The sequence below is a fragment of the Pelophylax lessonae genome (assembly GCF_965119305.1).
Source record: "Pelophylax lessonae genome assembly, chromosome: 1".
In the NCBI taxonomy this organism is placed as follows: Eukaryota; Metazoa; Chordata; class Amphibia; order Anura; family Ranidae; genus Pelophylax; species Pelophylax lessonae.
This window is the reverse complement of record NC_138768.1, coordinates 359,267,645-359,282,682: the sequence shown is the minus strand read 5'-3', so window position 1 is coordinate 359,282,682 and position 15,038 is coordinate 359,267,645. Positions and strand designations below refer to the sequence as shown.

The 15,038-nt window shown below is 43.9% G+C and overlaps 1 protein-coding gene across 1 annotated transcript in view; it reads left to right on the top strand.

Annotated features, from left to right (window-relative positions):
* LOC309545676 (uncharacterized protein) overlaps positions 1 to 15,038 on the top strand; it is a 155,620-nt gene that overhangs the window by 36,988 nt on the left and 103,594 nt on the right. The window contains exons 8-9 of the mRNA XM_082244953.1: positions 7,258 to 7,354; positions 13,295 to 13,427. Of these exons, the coding sequence (XP_082101079.1) occupies positions 7,258 to 7,354; positions 13,295 to 13,427 (230 nt within the window). The remainder of the gene's footprint in view (positions 1 to 7,257; positions 7,355 to 13,294; positions 13,428 to 15,038) is intronic.

Below are 15,038 nucleotides of genomic sequence, written 5' to 3'. Positions count from 1 at the left end.
ACGTATTGTTCATAGCAAAGGTCCCAGAACAAGTGCAAGAAGGAGGGGCGAGGGGGGGCATCCCTGCCTCATGCCATTCCTAATCGGGAATCCGGGGGAAGAGAAGGTCATTCACCCTGACCTGTGCACTTGGGGTCAAATATAAAGCCATAATCCAAGTCAACATGCGCGGACCAAGTCCAAAAGTTTCCAGCACAGTCTGCTGGTACAACCAGCTCATGTGGTCAAAAGCATTTTCCGCATCCGTGGAGAGGATGAGGTAGGGGCTAGGGTTGGGACAGGAATGGGCCCAATGTATGAGGTGAACAGCTCTAAGAGAGTTATCTCGCGCTTCGTTTCGCGACTTGCATATGATTGGGGTGTACTATTTGTGGTACGAGATGTTTCAGGCCATTTGCCCAGATTTTTGCCAGAATTTTCACGTCCATGTTCAACAGCGATATTGGGCGGTAGTTTTGAGCCAAGGTCAAATCCTTGCCTTCTTTAGGGAATACCGTAATGCGGGCTAACAGGGCCTCAGAGGGAATTTGATTATCTTTAGCAAGAGAATTAAAATACCTACACATAGGGCCAAGTAATAGGGGGAGAAAGGTGGCATAGTAGTCCTTAGTATACCCATCTGGGCCTGGGCTCTATCCATTAGGAAGGGATTTCACCGTCCACTCAATTTCAGAGGGCACAACAGGGGACTCCAGAGTCGTCCATTGGTCTTCTGACAGTATAGATGCCAGAGGCAGCTAGATAGTCACGTATAGCAGTCATTCTGGAAGTCTGAGCCTGGGGCGTCATTGTATTATCTAATGAGTAAAGTTCCTCATAATAGTCACGGAACAGCAAGGCAAATTTAGCGAACTGGGAAATCACCTTTCCAGGGGAAGACTGCAGTTTGTGGACATGTCTGTACATGGCTCTTCTGGAGGGCTCTAGCAATCACCAGCCTACATTTGTTACCATGTTTGAAAATATTTATGAGAGAGATAACGGAGTTGCCTGCAGACTTTACGGTCCAGTAAGCGTGAAAAGAGGTCTCTCAGCACCACCAACCGCTGTAGGGTCTCTGGTTCATCATGTTGTTTGTGCCGATGCTCAGCCTTCTGGAGGGCGTCTAGCACCCTCTGGAAGTCCGCCTGCCACTTTCTCTTGCATCTAGCCCCTGCGAAATCAACTCACCCCTTATGACTGCCTTGCGTCCCTCCCAGACCATCCCCTTGCCCACATCATCAGTGGCGATTTCCCTAAAATAATGCGTGAGAACCTCAGAGACCCTTGCCACCACCACACCATTGTCCAAGAGATTCTCATTCAGCCGCCAAAACCAGGGGCGTTGGTTACCCTGTAGCAGAGTAAAAGTAGCGGAGACTGGTGTGTGGTCAGAGATGGTGATGTTCTCTATGGACGATGCCTGTAGCAGCTCAAGGGCAGACTGATCTTCCAGCAGGAGGTCTATGCGGGTGTAGACATTATGAGTTTTTGAATAGTAGGCTTAAGTCTCTATCAGAGGGATTGAGTAATCTCCAGCTATATAGCAGATGATGTGATTGGAGTGTTTTATGGAAGTGTCTAAGGAAGGCATATGAGTCAGAGGGATGGTTGTGTATCCAGCAAGGGGTCCGGACTAACATTAAACCCCTCCCCCCCGAATCAAAAGGCCCTCGCTGAATTCTGCTAAACGCTCTAGGGTCGCGTCCAGGAATGTAAGCTGGTTGGTATTAGGGGCGTACACCGTTGCAAAGGTGTGGACCCTCTCAGCCAGTTTCCCCCTTCAGGAAGACATACCTACCCGAAGGGTCCACCAAATGCTCCATAGACTGGAAAGGGCATGACTTGTGTATGACTATGGCTGTACCTTTTGATTTAGAAACAGGGAATGTACTAAGTAACCACTGGTTGTATAAATGAGTGGATAGTTTGGGGGTAGACTGTGGCGTGAAAAGAGTCTCTTGTAAGAACACTACCTGAGCTCCTAGCCTCTTTAATTCCATCCATAACTTGCTACATTTGTTCGGAGAGCAAAGACCCTGTACGTCATAGGTAATTACCTTAAGAGACGCCATGACAATCTAGGTGGTATGCGAGCCTCCGGGTGCAGTGACGGTCATGGTGCGAGCAATGAGAAGTGTAGCGTGCCAGAAGTGATGTAGATCTACAAAATAGTGGGGGGTGGGGGAGGAGAAAAAACATTAAAACAAAAGACAAGCAAGCAAATAAGCCATCTGAAACTAGAAAATGTAACCGGTCAGGTCAGAGCAGGTAAGGTCTAACCAACATGTCGCCTCAAGGTTCAACAAGCCAAGTACAAGGAACAGCCCCATTACAGGGAAGACCCGGTACCCAGCCTAGAGACCCATATGGGATCAACTCCGCTAGCGGAAGAGCCTACTGGGGGAACGTGGACGATCACCGAGGAGACAGAGGGTCCACTCTCCGCCTCTCATCAATGAGGAGGAAGAGTTTGGCAGGCAGGAGGAGGGGGGGGGGGGTGCTAATGTCTATGTCCATGAATTATTTTCTTTCAGTAAGCCATAGAAATAAACTAGAAAAAATATCAGAAACCTCTGAAACAGAGTACTCAGTCAGAACTTGAGCGGGAACATCCAGGGTCATTCTGCCGAGCCCGATAGCAGCTTTCTCTGGTAGGGTAAATTTAGGCGGCGTCACTCTCTCAGAGCAGAGGGGCCCGAGGGTGAGCCAGACGTTGTGCGCTTACAGCCTCTGGAGCGACCCTTGACTCTTGCAGGAAGCCACGATTGGGGAATGGCGAGAGTGGGAAAGTCCAAGGATCCTCTCCAATCTGGAAAGTCGACCTTCCCAAGATCCAGGGAAGAGAGAAAGTGTGGCAAATCATCTTGTTGCGTAGTGTGATTTGTCTGTTTTCTTTGGTCACCTGCAGGCTAAAGGGGAAACTCCAGCGGTAGGTGAGGCCAGCTTCCTGAATGGCGGCTAGCAGGGGGCACAGGGCTCTACATTGCAGAATGGTGCGCCTAGATAAGTCTTGATAGAAGAACAATCGTGCCCCGTCTAACTGAAAGTATGGTTTGCTCCACATTTTATGCAATCTTTCATTTTGTATACATGTAGCTTGCAGATTACATCTCTGGGGTTACCTTGGTCTTGAGAAGGGGGTCAGAGAGCTCTGTGCACCCTATCAATTTCTACAGGAGCAGTGTCTGGATGTCCCAGTATTTCTCTGAATATGCCGACCAGTGTGGGGACAATATCTCTGTGGGGCCGTGGCCTCCGGGAGCCCACGGATGCGAATATTCGCTCTTCTGCTGCAGTTCTCGAGATCGTCTGACACAACAAGGCCTCTATTTTTTGGTCCTGTGCAGTGTGTCTTGGAGCAGGGATATATGGGGAATAGCCTCATCGACACATTGTTAAAGTGTTTCCATTTTGCTTCCAAATGTGCAGTGTCTGCCTTCAGCTGTGCAATATCTTGTGTAAATGCTTTCTCTACTCTGGCTGTAAAACGTTCGGGATCTTCCCTGGTGGGGAGGGACCAAAAATGTCTTTTTATGTCTCCATCCCCTAGCAAGTCCATAATATTAGAACGTTGGTCATGGAGCCTGTGGAGGCAGGCTGTGTTGAGTCACTCACCGACCGAGATGAAGAGATCAGGGATGTCACTGTTTCAGGGAGCGAGGCCGCATGACTCTTGTGTGACCACCTGCTCCGGTGCCATCTTGGAGACACCTCTCTCCGCCCTCCGGCTCTCCAGGAAGAAATTCCCTGGCGTGTACTGTCCATCTTTGGTGACTGAGAGGAAGTCCGCCGTCTCTGTGACATGTGACGGGTCTCTGGGAATCTGTTCAGGTGAGAATTACCCCCGTTCAGGCTGCTGTTAGCTGCGGTGAGAGTGGAGCTGTGGAGGCAGACTTCTTCACTCCTCCATTGCTTGAACACGCCCCAAGGTATGTATCTTAGATAATAAAATATAATTTGACAAGATGTGATTGCTTTACCGTTTTTGAGTTGGGTTTTATGAATCCTGAAAATTCACAGAACTGTACTGGAGGGAGCGCAGTAAAAAGCATCAAAAATGCACCCGACCCCAGTATAGTGAAAAAGAAGAAAACATAACATCCGGAACTAATCTGGAGGACGTTTTTGTGGTGTGAACAGGCACATAAGGCCTAAATTTTACCTACAAAAAAATACAAAATAAGCATCATGGACCTTACTTTTAATGTGATGTGTCCCTTGTGCCTTCTATCTTTAGTTCACTAGAAAACTACCATCCTCCAGTCCTCCCCAGCGGGTTGCTATAATCTTTTAGTGCGATGGCAGTTAATAGACCTGAGGAGTTATCACAGACTTTCATCAAGAGTGCTCAACTATGCCCACCATTTCAGCCTAGCTCCTCCATTCATAGAAGCCATCACTACTGCTTCTGTGACTTAAACAGGATTCATGGAATTCATTGAATGGAGGGGGTGGACCTTTTACCCATCCACCTGTTTTCCATCCATTCATAAATCACTTTTCATTCATAGAAGCTATAGTATTCTACGAATGGGGAAGCTGGGCAGAAAGGCTAGGTATGGTCAGGCACTCTTTATGAAAACCTGTGACAGCTCGTCAGTTCTATTAACTCACACCACTAAACCACTGTAATCTTCCGGTGCAGTTGGGGGGCTTCAGAGGATGGAAAATTTCGACTGAACTAGACGATAGAAGCACAAGGTACACATCACACTTAAGATAAGTAATGTCCATTTTTTTATTTTTTGTAAGCTTTAAGAAAAATTGAACTTTGGAACAATGGGCTAAAAATACATAGGGTTGGTGTATTAATCAAGGCTAAGAGCTAGTGTATAAGGGAGCAATATTACATACTGTATATTGAGGCAGATTTGGTATGAGATCACAGCTTGATGATTGGTGGCCATACACAGTGCAATAAAACTAAATGACCACTGTCAAGATTTGACAAAACAATCTAATTGGACGTTGATCAAGCAAGACAAAAATGGCTGTTGATTGGTCATGTAGGTTCTGCATCACATGTAGGCATTACCTTGAGCAGTCTGCATGGAAATGTAGCCTGCCTAGGAGCACCCACTCCTCCAGACTGACATCCATCTATGAAGGCATTTTGATATTTACAGAACTCTACCCAAGAGCTCAGCTACTCATTTTTACTGCCCCCCAAACACAAGTGTAAAGTAGGATCTCACTGTGCCTTATGATCTTTAGCATTAGAATAATCATTCACACAGCACAGCGGGTTCGGGGCTCTGTCACAGTGTGACACATGGCTATTGGGTGCTGACTTTGTTATGGCTGTATTGTGTGTTACAGTCTGTAACACACAGCACAACCCTTAAATAAAGTCAGCAACCAACAACCATGTGACATACTGTGAGAGAGCCAAGCACCTACTGTGTGGATGATTATCCTAATGCTTAAGATCATAAGGCACAGTGTGGATTCTATTAAGTATGATATTACAATATGTGACATCTCACTCACTGTGTGCTCTCATTGCCTACTGCGCTACCCGCCGCTGCCAGGATTCGTTTTACTGCCCCCTCCCTGTCAGCTGCCTCACTTCTGTCCCGTCACCTGAGAGAGCGGAGCAGGTACAGTTCAATACAGACCACTCAAGGCGCCAGGGAAGGAAGAGAGCAGCCGGCGAAACCATTAAGCATATAGAGCGGTGTAGGTTTATTATCAAAATATCTGAAAAAAAAGTCCCTTCAATGCTCCCACCTTCTGGGCCCCGCTGTTGACTTGATGGGGCCAAGGGAAAATGTAATACACCACCCTTGAGTAAGAAGGAGCGGAGGTATAACTTAATAAGTATGCCCTCATTTCTTTTTTTTTTTTTTATTTGGAAGAAATTACCTATAAAGCTGCCCAAGCCCAATTGTACTATCTTATCAGCAGTCCTGAGCACAAAGACCCGGTGAAAACATCAGAGTCTGAAATAAGTTACTGTATGTAATGAAATGGAAAGGTTTTAATGTTCATTAGCATGTAGATGGGGGTTGGAGGCAGAAACCGAGGAAAGCAGAAGGTTAACCGAAGAAAGCAGATTAAAATATTTGCTCTAAAAATGTTTGGAGTTCGTTAAAAAAAATAAAATACATACTTGCTTCCATGCTGCACCATCCGTGTAGCACAATAAACAAATGTGTATTTTAACTGTGTATCAGTTTAGTTTATGACCAATGTGTGCACTGCACATGGGGCAATCTCTCACATTATGGGCATGCCCTGTCTTCTTTTTCTGGGTACAGTCCTGTGTGGTCACATACAAGGTGCCTTCGGCATTACTGAATGCTATAAAGTATCACCTACCACTTTAGAATGCAGAATATTTAATTGATTATGCTAGGACGGGTAGTTTAGTCGTTTTACATGCCTATAATGTTGACACCATGGGCAGGTCCTTCCAGCAGTCTGGATCGGTTGATGGCTCAGGAGGGGCACTCTACAAGCTGGATGGTTTATTTTACATGAGGACTTTAGGTACTGCACTGAATTATACACCATTTTCTGTGTGTGTGTATGTAATATATCTATCTATATCATCTCCCCTCACCACAAAACCAGTTCAAAGCCAAACACCCAGAATGGAAGATGCGGTCATTAATGACAATGCTGCATCAGTGTGAGTGCTACTTGTGGTTGGCTAGATCTGTTGTAGTTTGGAATACACACTCTTCTGAATCTGCAGTCTCAGGACTCTTGATCTGCAAAGGTATATATTATTACTAAACAAATCAATGGAACATGAAAATATATGGACAGACTACCCAATTTAGAATTTCATGGGCTTTTGTTTTTTTTATTTTTAACAACCTTATGGTCTTGCAAACATTTCTAGGATCATGTGTGAGACCGCACTACCTGCACAGAGCCTGCACTTCATCGTGGAGCAGGCATCTATAGAAAGGAAATTCTTGCCTGATACGTTATCTGTCTCTTCTGTTTTTTATTTGGTCTGTGTGTCTTTTTTTTTTTTTTCTTGGTGTGTGAGGTTTGTTTTAACATTATGTTCATGTGGTTGCTGCTGCTTTATCTCTTGTTAGATAGCACTTTAAGCACACCACACTTTACACTGTCTTGACCAAGACTTGATGCTGTGTGTTCACTACGCCATTGATTGCTACTTCCATTGCATGAACTTTAATCTCATGTCTATAACTTTGATCTAATGTCTATTTTGAGCATTTTATTATGAACTATGGTATGCTATCTTGTTTCTTTTCTGGTTTTATTTATCTTTTATACATTCTTGTTTTCTAATAGTACAAATGGTTTACGTCTCCATCTTCAAAAGGATCAAAAATCAGAAGACCCTCCAGCCTGCGAAATGGTCTGAAAGGGAAGAATACGATACGTATTGGTATGAACATATTTTTCAATGGATATAAAACGTTAGGTGACCATGATCTGCTATAAGGGGACTAGCTGACCTTTCCCATCCACAAGCTATAACATGCCTAAATGCCTTCTCACAATGCTAAATACCTTCTCTGAACGGCGCCTGTGCTGAGCATCTGAGCTGTGTTCACAATGCATCAGGCCGCCCGCCCATCCTATTTGGGACCTGGAAGCAAGTGGGGATCACTGAAGTAGTGGTGTTTACTTTGGAGATTTCCAAAGGCCATCGCCAGATTTGGTACATCCATAGATACATTGGTCCACGCTGGTTCAGTGTAGATATGTATCACATGCCAATGCCTGAAATTATTCTTCAAAAAAAAAAAAAAAAAAAAATCGGCCTTCTACATAGGTTACTAAAAAAACAAAAAAAAAACCTTGACCTTTTCTGTTATACATATTTGTTGTTGATTTTTATTCTTGGTGCAGTTTTATGTACCTCTTTTGCCAAGAGACCTACCAATGCTTTGTTCTTACAGCATTGAGGCACAAACACAACACTGAATTAGTTTCCTGATTTACAACCTTTGCCTAAAGTGTCCAACCAAAATGTGACGCAAACTTTATTGACAGATGCCGCTCAAGGCTCCACCGGATCCTCCTATGTAACAGCCGCTTGAAGTGCAGACAAGGACAGAGCTTGTCCCAGGTCTAGACATCTAATGGGAAAGGGAAAAGTCCTGGAAGTCGCACATCTCTGCAAAATCCCGTCAGAAGGCGTATGACAGCTTCAGCCTGGGCCCCAACCAGACCATGCCCCTAACATTTCAATCCAGAACTCGGTCATGGGGGTTCTTTATGACCAAACTCCATGGGCGTAATAAAACGTGTTGGAGGTGTGGCCTGGTTGGAGCCCAAGTTGGGGTTGTCATACACCATCTTACGGGGTTTTGCAGAGATGTGCCACTTCCAGGACTTTTCCATTAGATGTGCAGCCAAAATGTTTTAGATTTTGGATGGAGAGTTTATTGCTATTTGGAACTCCTTTCGAGAAATTTCCACTTACTTTCTGTCCCACTGATAGCAGTTTCACCAGACAAGAAATACGGTATAGGAAACAATGTTTTTTTTTTTGTTTTGTTTTGTTTTTTTTTTTTCAAGTGAAGAAGAGTATGGAAAGGGTAAAACCTCTGTTAGCTGTTTAACTCCCAACAGTTTCCATGTTGTAGATTTTTTTCCTCCTGTCTGGTGAAACCTTTGTCACCATGACAGAAAGTGGAAAAAAAAAAAGATTTGGCAAGCAGGACATTCATATTTTGCTTTGTTTTTTTTGCTCGCTTACCCATATTTTGATTTTATAGACAGACAAGTAGAAGCTCCCTCTAGTGGTCTTTTTCTTTTTGTTTCTTGAAGTGAATGTGATTTGAATTTGCTGTAATAGGACAGCCTTGAAAACAATTCCGCTCTTTTGGTTTTCCGTTAGTTTTGGAAAGAAAGCAAACTACAAAGGAACCATAAAGAAAAGCATATAGCATTGTATTTAATAGCACAGTTTCCATCTTTGCTCTTCTGTTGCAGGTGGATTAGCAAAATGCATGAAGCAGTTTTCCACTCAGTTTTCAGAAAATGCATATTTCATGGTTCTAAATAGTTTATCATGAAAACTGTAAGAGAAGTGTATCAATAGCTTTTTTTTCTTTTTTCTTTTTATAGATTAGGGAAGGATTATAACCTTCTCCCATTTCTACTGCTTTCTTTCCCCGCTGGGGGGATTCTTCCTTTCTAACTTTCCTAAGGACTACTGTTGCCAAGACAGGAAGTGCTGGGAAATCTAAAATTTTGAGTTGTCACCAGTCAAAAGTTAAGAGTAAATCTTCCAACGGAACGACTGCTCTGGTGACGACTGTTTTAAGAGGCAAATTCCTCTAAATTTGTTGAGATTTGCTCTCACTTTCCTTCGTGTCTCTAGAACAGGAAGTGCAGGGTTTTAACCCCTATTTATTCTATCCACAAATAAAAAAATCATTTTGAATATATATATATATATATATACACACACACCTTTTAACGGTGAAGTGTAGTGTCAGCCCTTGCTTTTTATATGGATATTCCCAATCTGTTCAAATTCACCTGAGATGTTTAGATGTCCATCATAAAAGCAGCTGATCTTAAGCAAGGTATCTCATCAATAGGGTTTCTGAGAGGCTGTCAATTTTTATTTTTTTTTATCTCTCTGGCCTCTACCACAAGCGACATGATCCATTCTGAGTGGACTAGGTGTTTAGGTAAAGATGTGTAACTTAATGTGTCTGTCTTTGTACCTTTTTTTTGTATAATTCCTATTCTTAATGCCTCATGTACACTACTGCCGATAAACGGACGTTTAGGAGCAGTTAGACGTTTTTTTTTTTTCAGCAGCTACTGAACTCTCCTCTGTTATCTTATCTGTCCATGTACACTGAAACGTTTATAGTCGTTTAGAGGCAGTTGAGTATAATGGCATTTTTTATTAAGCAAAAAAATGCGTTCAGACGGAAGTTTATTGGCATTTGAAATGCCAAATGCTTGTAACAGCGTGCAAACACGGTAACTCGCATTTATAAGTGTTTTGATTATAGGTGGTTTCAACGGGGATACATTTAGGAGCATTTTACAATGTAAAAACGCTTCTAAACGTAAACGCGCATTAACGCGGCATGTAATTGCGGCAAAAACTAACGTTTTTAACCATCGGCTGTTAAGTCCTAGCATTCAGGAGAGGTTTTCAAACATCCCGTGTACATGAAGCCTTAGTCTTACTCTGGACTTTCCTTGATTTTCATTGTTTCTTTAGATTTAAATAAATAGACATTATTGAAATAAAAGAATAAAAAGAGCAATTGTGTGTGTGTGTGTGTGTATGGTGGGGGTAAGGAGGTAGTACTGGGTCAACTGCATGGGTCTAAAGGGCATCTATGCCCTTTGTTTAAAAAAAAAAAAAAAAAAACCAAGCATACACTTTTGAATTGTATTTTTAAGCGATACTGGGCTATATCCACAGAACTAGCTTGCATGCAGTATTTAGGAGTTTTCCCAAATACTGCATGCAATTCTGAAAATGTCCATTAAAAAACACACAAATGCCCAAGCGCTCAAATCACTGCTCAGCATGGGAAATAGAGAGTCAGCTGTGGGGGTCGCTGCTATCAAAAAATCATAAACCAATGAGATCAAAGAAAAAATACAATGTAAGGAAAGAGCTGTACCTTGGTGGAGTAATGACATAAATCTCTGGATGAATAAAAACGTTACATTTTATTATAAAAGATCCGAGACATACAGTGGCAAGGAACATCCCATAATAAAACGTTGTAGACCCAAGTAAAAATACCAGAAAATGGAATTGCATGAGTGACAGAATTGCTCCAGGGAGAACGCAGTGGGACTGGCTCAGCTGGCAAAGGCAAGGTGTGCTGCACGACTCTAGATGTAACTGTAATCCTGCTGGGAAATTCTACAGTAGCAGGATTGAAGTGCTCCAGCCAGCGAGGGAGCTAACCGGGGGTCGTCTGTGTGAGGTAGAACAGCCGAGACATCAGGGAATGACAGCCGCCTCGCAGTGGAAACCGGACCTGTCGCCCGGAAATTACGTTACAAGAAGGCGGGAATCAGAGATGGTCAGCCGTAAGTTGTGGGCAACGCTGTGTCGAGTAGGAAGCTCAAGTGGCTCTGTAGCTGAGGAGACATAGGTACAAGCCAGTAGCCAAGACTATATGTTTTGGGGCATGGCCCCTTCTTCAGGTCATTTGGCACTACTGGCCAGGATGAGAAGGAGAGTTTAAATAGAGGAAGGGAGGGGGCGGGGGCATGGACCGGTAAAAGAGGGGGAGGTGAGCAAAGGATCATGTCACTCTTGCAGAGCCCCCTCCAGGCAATATATAACATTTACCATTTAAAATCTCCAAATAAATTAAAATAATGATACATATTAGGGTCAAAAATATATAGACATATTGGAAAGGGTAAGTTAACCACTTCTGCACTGCTCGCTAGAGCTCTACTGCGGCAAAGTGGCTCGATAACGTCTGGCGACGTAGACCTACGTCACCAGACATTCCCCTCTCTCGGCGGCGCGAGCGCGCCGCTGGAGGCTCGCCCCCCTGTTTTCAGTCACAGCGGGAGTCGGGCCAGGGGAGGAGCGGCGGCGATCACCGCTGCTCTTCCCCGATCGTCGGGGAATCGAGTGTGGAGATCCGCCTGCATGTGTAAACACAAGCGGGCGGATCTCCTAAGTGACAGGCAGAGTCAGATTGCAGGGTTCAGCATAGCTGAACCTGCGATCTGTCCTTGTGTCACATAGTCCCCTCCCCCCACACACGTCAGCACCAGGCATATAAATTTCATATTAAAAAAATGTGAAAAATATTATTTTTCAAAATTTACGCTATTTTTGTTTATAACGCAAAAAGTAAAAATCGCACAGGTGATCAAATACTACCAAAAGAAAGCTCTGTTTGTGGGGAAAAAAGGACGTAAATTGCGTTTGGGTATGTCATCGCACGACCGTGCAATTGTCAGTTAAAGTCGCACAGTGCCGAATCGCAAAAAGTGGCCCAGACGTAAGACAGCAAAATCCTCCGGTGGTAAAGTGATTAACATAAAATACAGCCGTCAAAATACAAAAATAAAAGGAAGAAAAAATGAGGGAAAAATATAATCAAGAGTAAAATACATTGTGTATTGGATCACCAGAATCAAGAGTAACATAACTTTATGGACATCCAGCTCCTCGTTTAAGCCATGAGGGCAAAGGGTATTAAGCTTTATATATCCAGAGAGTCTCCCTCTCACACAGTTGCAAAAATCTTTCATTCTCTGTCAGGGACCTCCTGGGTATATGTTCAATAACTGATACACACAAGTCACTAATATTCTTGCCATGATGTGAGGCCAATTGGGGGACACCGTTTCTTCCTTGCCCTTCTTGATCAACCTGCGGCACTCATCTATTCCGGTACGCAAGGTCCGAATGGTGTGACCTACATACACTTAAGTTGCATGGTCCCTGAAGGACATATATGACAAATTGAGTAGAGCAGGTGTTGAATTGTTTGATGGAATAATTCTTGCCAGAGCTATCCCTAATGGATGATTGACCGTGAGATATGAACTAGCAAGTGCTTCAACCCCTTTTCCTGCACCAAAAAAATGCCCACTCTGTTGTCAAAAAAAACCTGAAAAATGTCAATTCACTATTGCTTTATGCGGTATTTACCGCATAAAGCAAAAAATGCTTAATAAATACTGCAAAAAACAGGAGTGAAAGTCAATTCACAAAAAAAAAGACCCTTTGGGTCTAGTATGGATTTTAAGGGGAACCTACTACATGAATCAATACCACAACCTTATCTGTGCCGGCATGCAGCCGGCAGGTCAGGAATGAGGAAGAGGAGCGAGCACCCCCCCCCCCCCTGAACAGGCCACATGCCCTCAACACGGGGGTTGCTGTGGGGTGAGGGGCCCCATTATCCTCCCCCCCATGTGAATAAGTATGGGGTACATAATACCTCTACTCATTCACAAAATGGGTTTTTAAAAATTGGAATGTAAAAAAGACAGTAGCCAGTTTTTTAAAGAACTAATATAAAAAAAAATGTCCACTGGGGTGGATCCATCATCAATCACGATGCCCACCGTTGACCCGAAAAAAAAAAACGTAACCCAAAAAACGCTCTGGTCCTGATGAAGGCTCCCGTCATCTGACAGTTCCAAAATAACTAAGGCCCCCACTTGTGACGTCACTGACCCACCATGCCCTGGTCAGTGATGTTTTGAAAAACGCTGTGCGGTAACTTACCACATATTCGGATGCGGTAAGATACCGCTTTGTGACTGGAGCCAACGTGAGAGATGTTTAGAATACCTAGTTTGTTTGTTCTCGTTTAATTCTTCACCCCTTATATATTTGTACATTTCTCTGCAGGCTTTTCTACTAAGAAGCCCTTTGTTCCTGGAAAAAAATATACACCCAAGGAACTGTATGCTCCAGAACCTAAGCCTGCAGGTGTCAAAGGATTTCTTCCCTGGAGAACAGCAGAGAGAGCGAATAGACACAGGTAGAGGAATCCTTTGTTTTGAAAACTGTCCACTCTCCCAAAATAAAATCAGCAACTTGATTTGATCATTTGTGTTGCCAAAGGCTGTGTAATAATTTTAAAAGGGGTTTTCTGTATAAAAAAGTGGAGCCTTTTATTCTGGTCCATGTGCCTTTTAAATATATTTTAAAAAAGCCAATTTTTTGTGTACATCAAAATTTAGTTGTATTGCTGATTAGAAGAGTAGATGTTCACAAAGCAAGGTACTGTAGGTCTCTCAATGATCTCACTGAGCAAAAATACATTTTCAAATTCCCCCTTTCTCTGGCAAGATTTTCTTCCTATAGATTATCCTTTCTTTAGCCCCATTCACACTTATGTGCTGCGTTAATGCACTTTACACGTGGGGGTGATGCAGTTTGTGATTCGGAGTGTGGTAATGCCCAATGCATTTAATGCATCACAGCAGATCAGACTGGCATGCATGGGCCTTTAATGGGTTATTTTTGTTGAACTAGAACTGGCTATCAGATGTGTGCTGATGTATACCTCGCATCTGATCTCAATGGGGAAAAATATGATGCTGGATATCTGTACTGATTTGGACTAGGTAATGTGTTAGGAACAAAAGGATGCCACGTCGATTGATGGAAATGAAAATTGTCAATCAACAGAGGGCTGTTTTCAAAACACCCCAAAAATCAAAGTGAAAAAATGATCCAACAGGCTTGTCCATTTTACCAAAATTTCATTGCAGCAACTCAAAAAGGTACTCAGCAGTTTGTATGGCCCCCACCTGCTTAAAGGCATGCCTGACAACATTAGGGCATGCTCCTAATGAGACGACAGATGGTGTCCTGGGATATTTCCTCCCAGATCTGGACCAGGGCATCGCTGAGCTCCTGATTAGACTGAGGTGCAACCTGGCGGCATCGGATGGACCGAAACCTAATGTCACAGAGGTGTTCTATTGGATTTAGGTCAGGCGAGCGTAGGGGCCATTTAATGGTATCGGGTCCTTCATCCTTCAGGAACTGGCTGCATGTCTCGCCACGTGAGGCCGGGCATTGTCGTGCACCAGGAGGAACCCAGGACCCACTGCATAGGGTCTGACAATGGGTCCAAGGATTTCATCCTGATACCTAATGGCAGTCAGGGTTCCATTGTCTAGCCTGTAGAGGTCTGTGCATCCCTTCATGGATATGCCTCCCCTGACAATCACTGACCCACCATCAAACTGGTCATGCTGAACGGTGTTACAGGCAGCATAACATTCTCCGCGGCTTCTCCAGACCCTTTCACGTCTGTCACATGCTCAGGGCCAATTCGGTGTTCAATGCCAATCGAGCTCCACGGTGCCGGGCAGTGAGCCCAGGGCCCACTAGAGTACGTCAGGCTCTCAAGCCACCCTCCTAAACTCTGTTTCCGATTGTTTGGTCAGAGAAGTTCACACCAGTGGCCTGCTGGAGGTCATTTTGTAGGGCCACTATGACAGTACTAATCCTGTTCCTCCTTGCACAAAGGAGCAGATATCGGTCCTGCTGATGGGTTGAGGACCTTCTTCGGCCCTATCCAGCTCTCCTAGAGTAACTGCCTGTCTCCTGGAATCTCCTCCATGCTCTTGAGACTGTG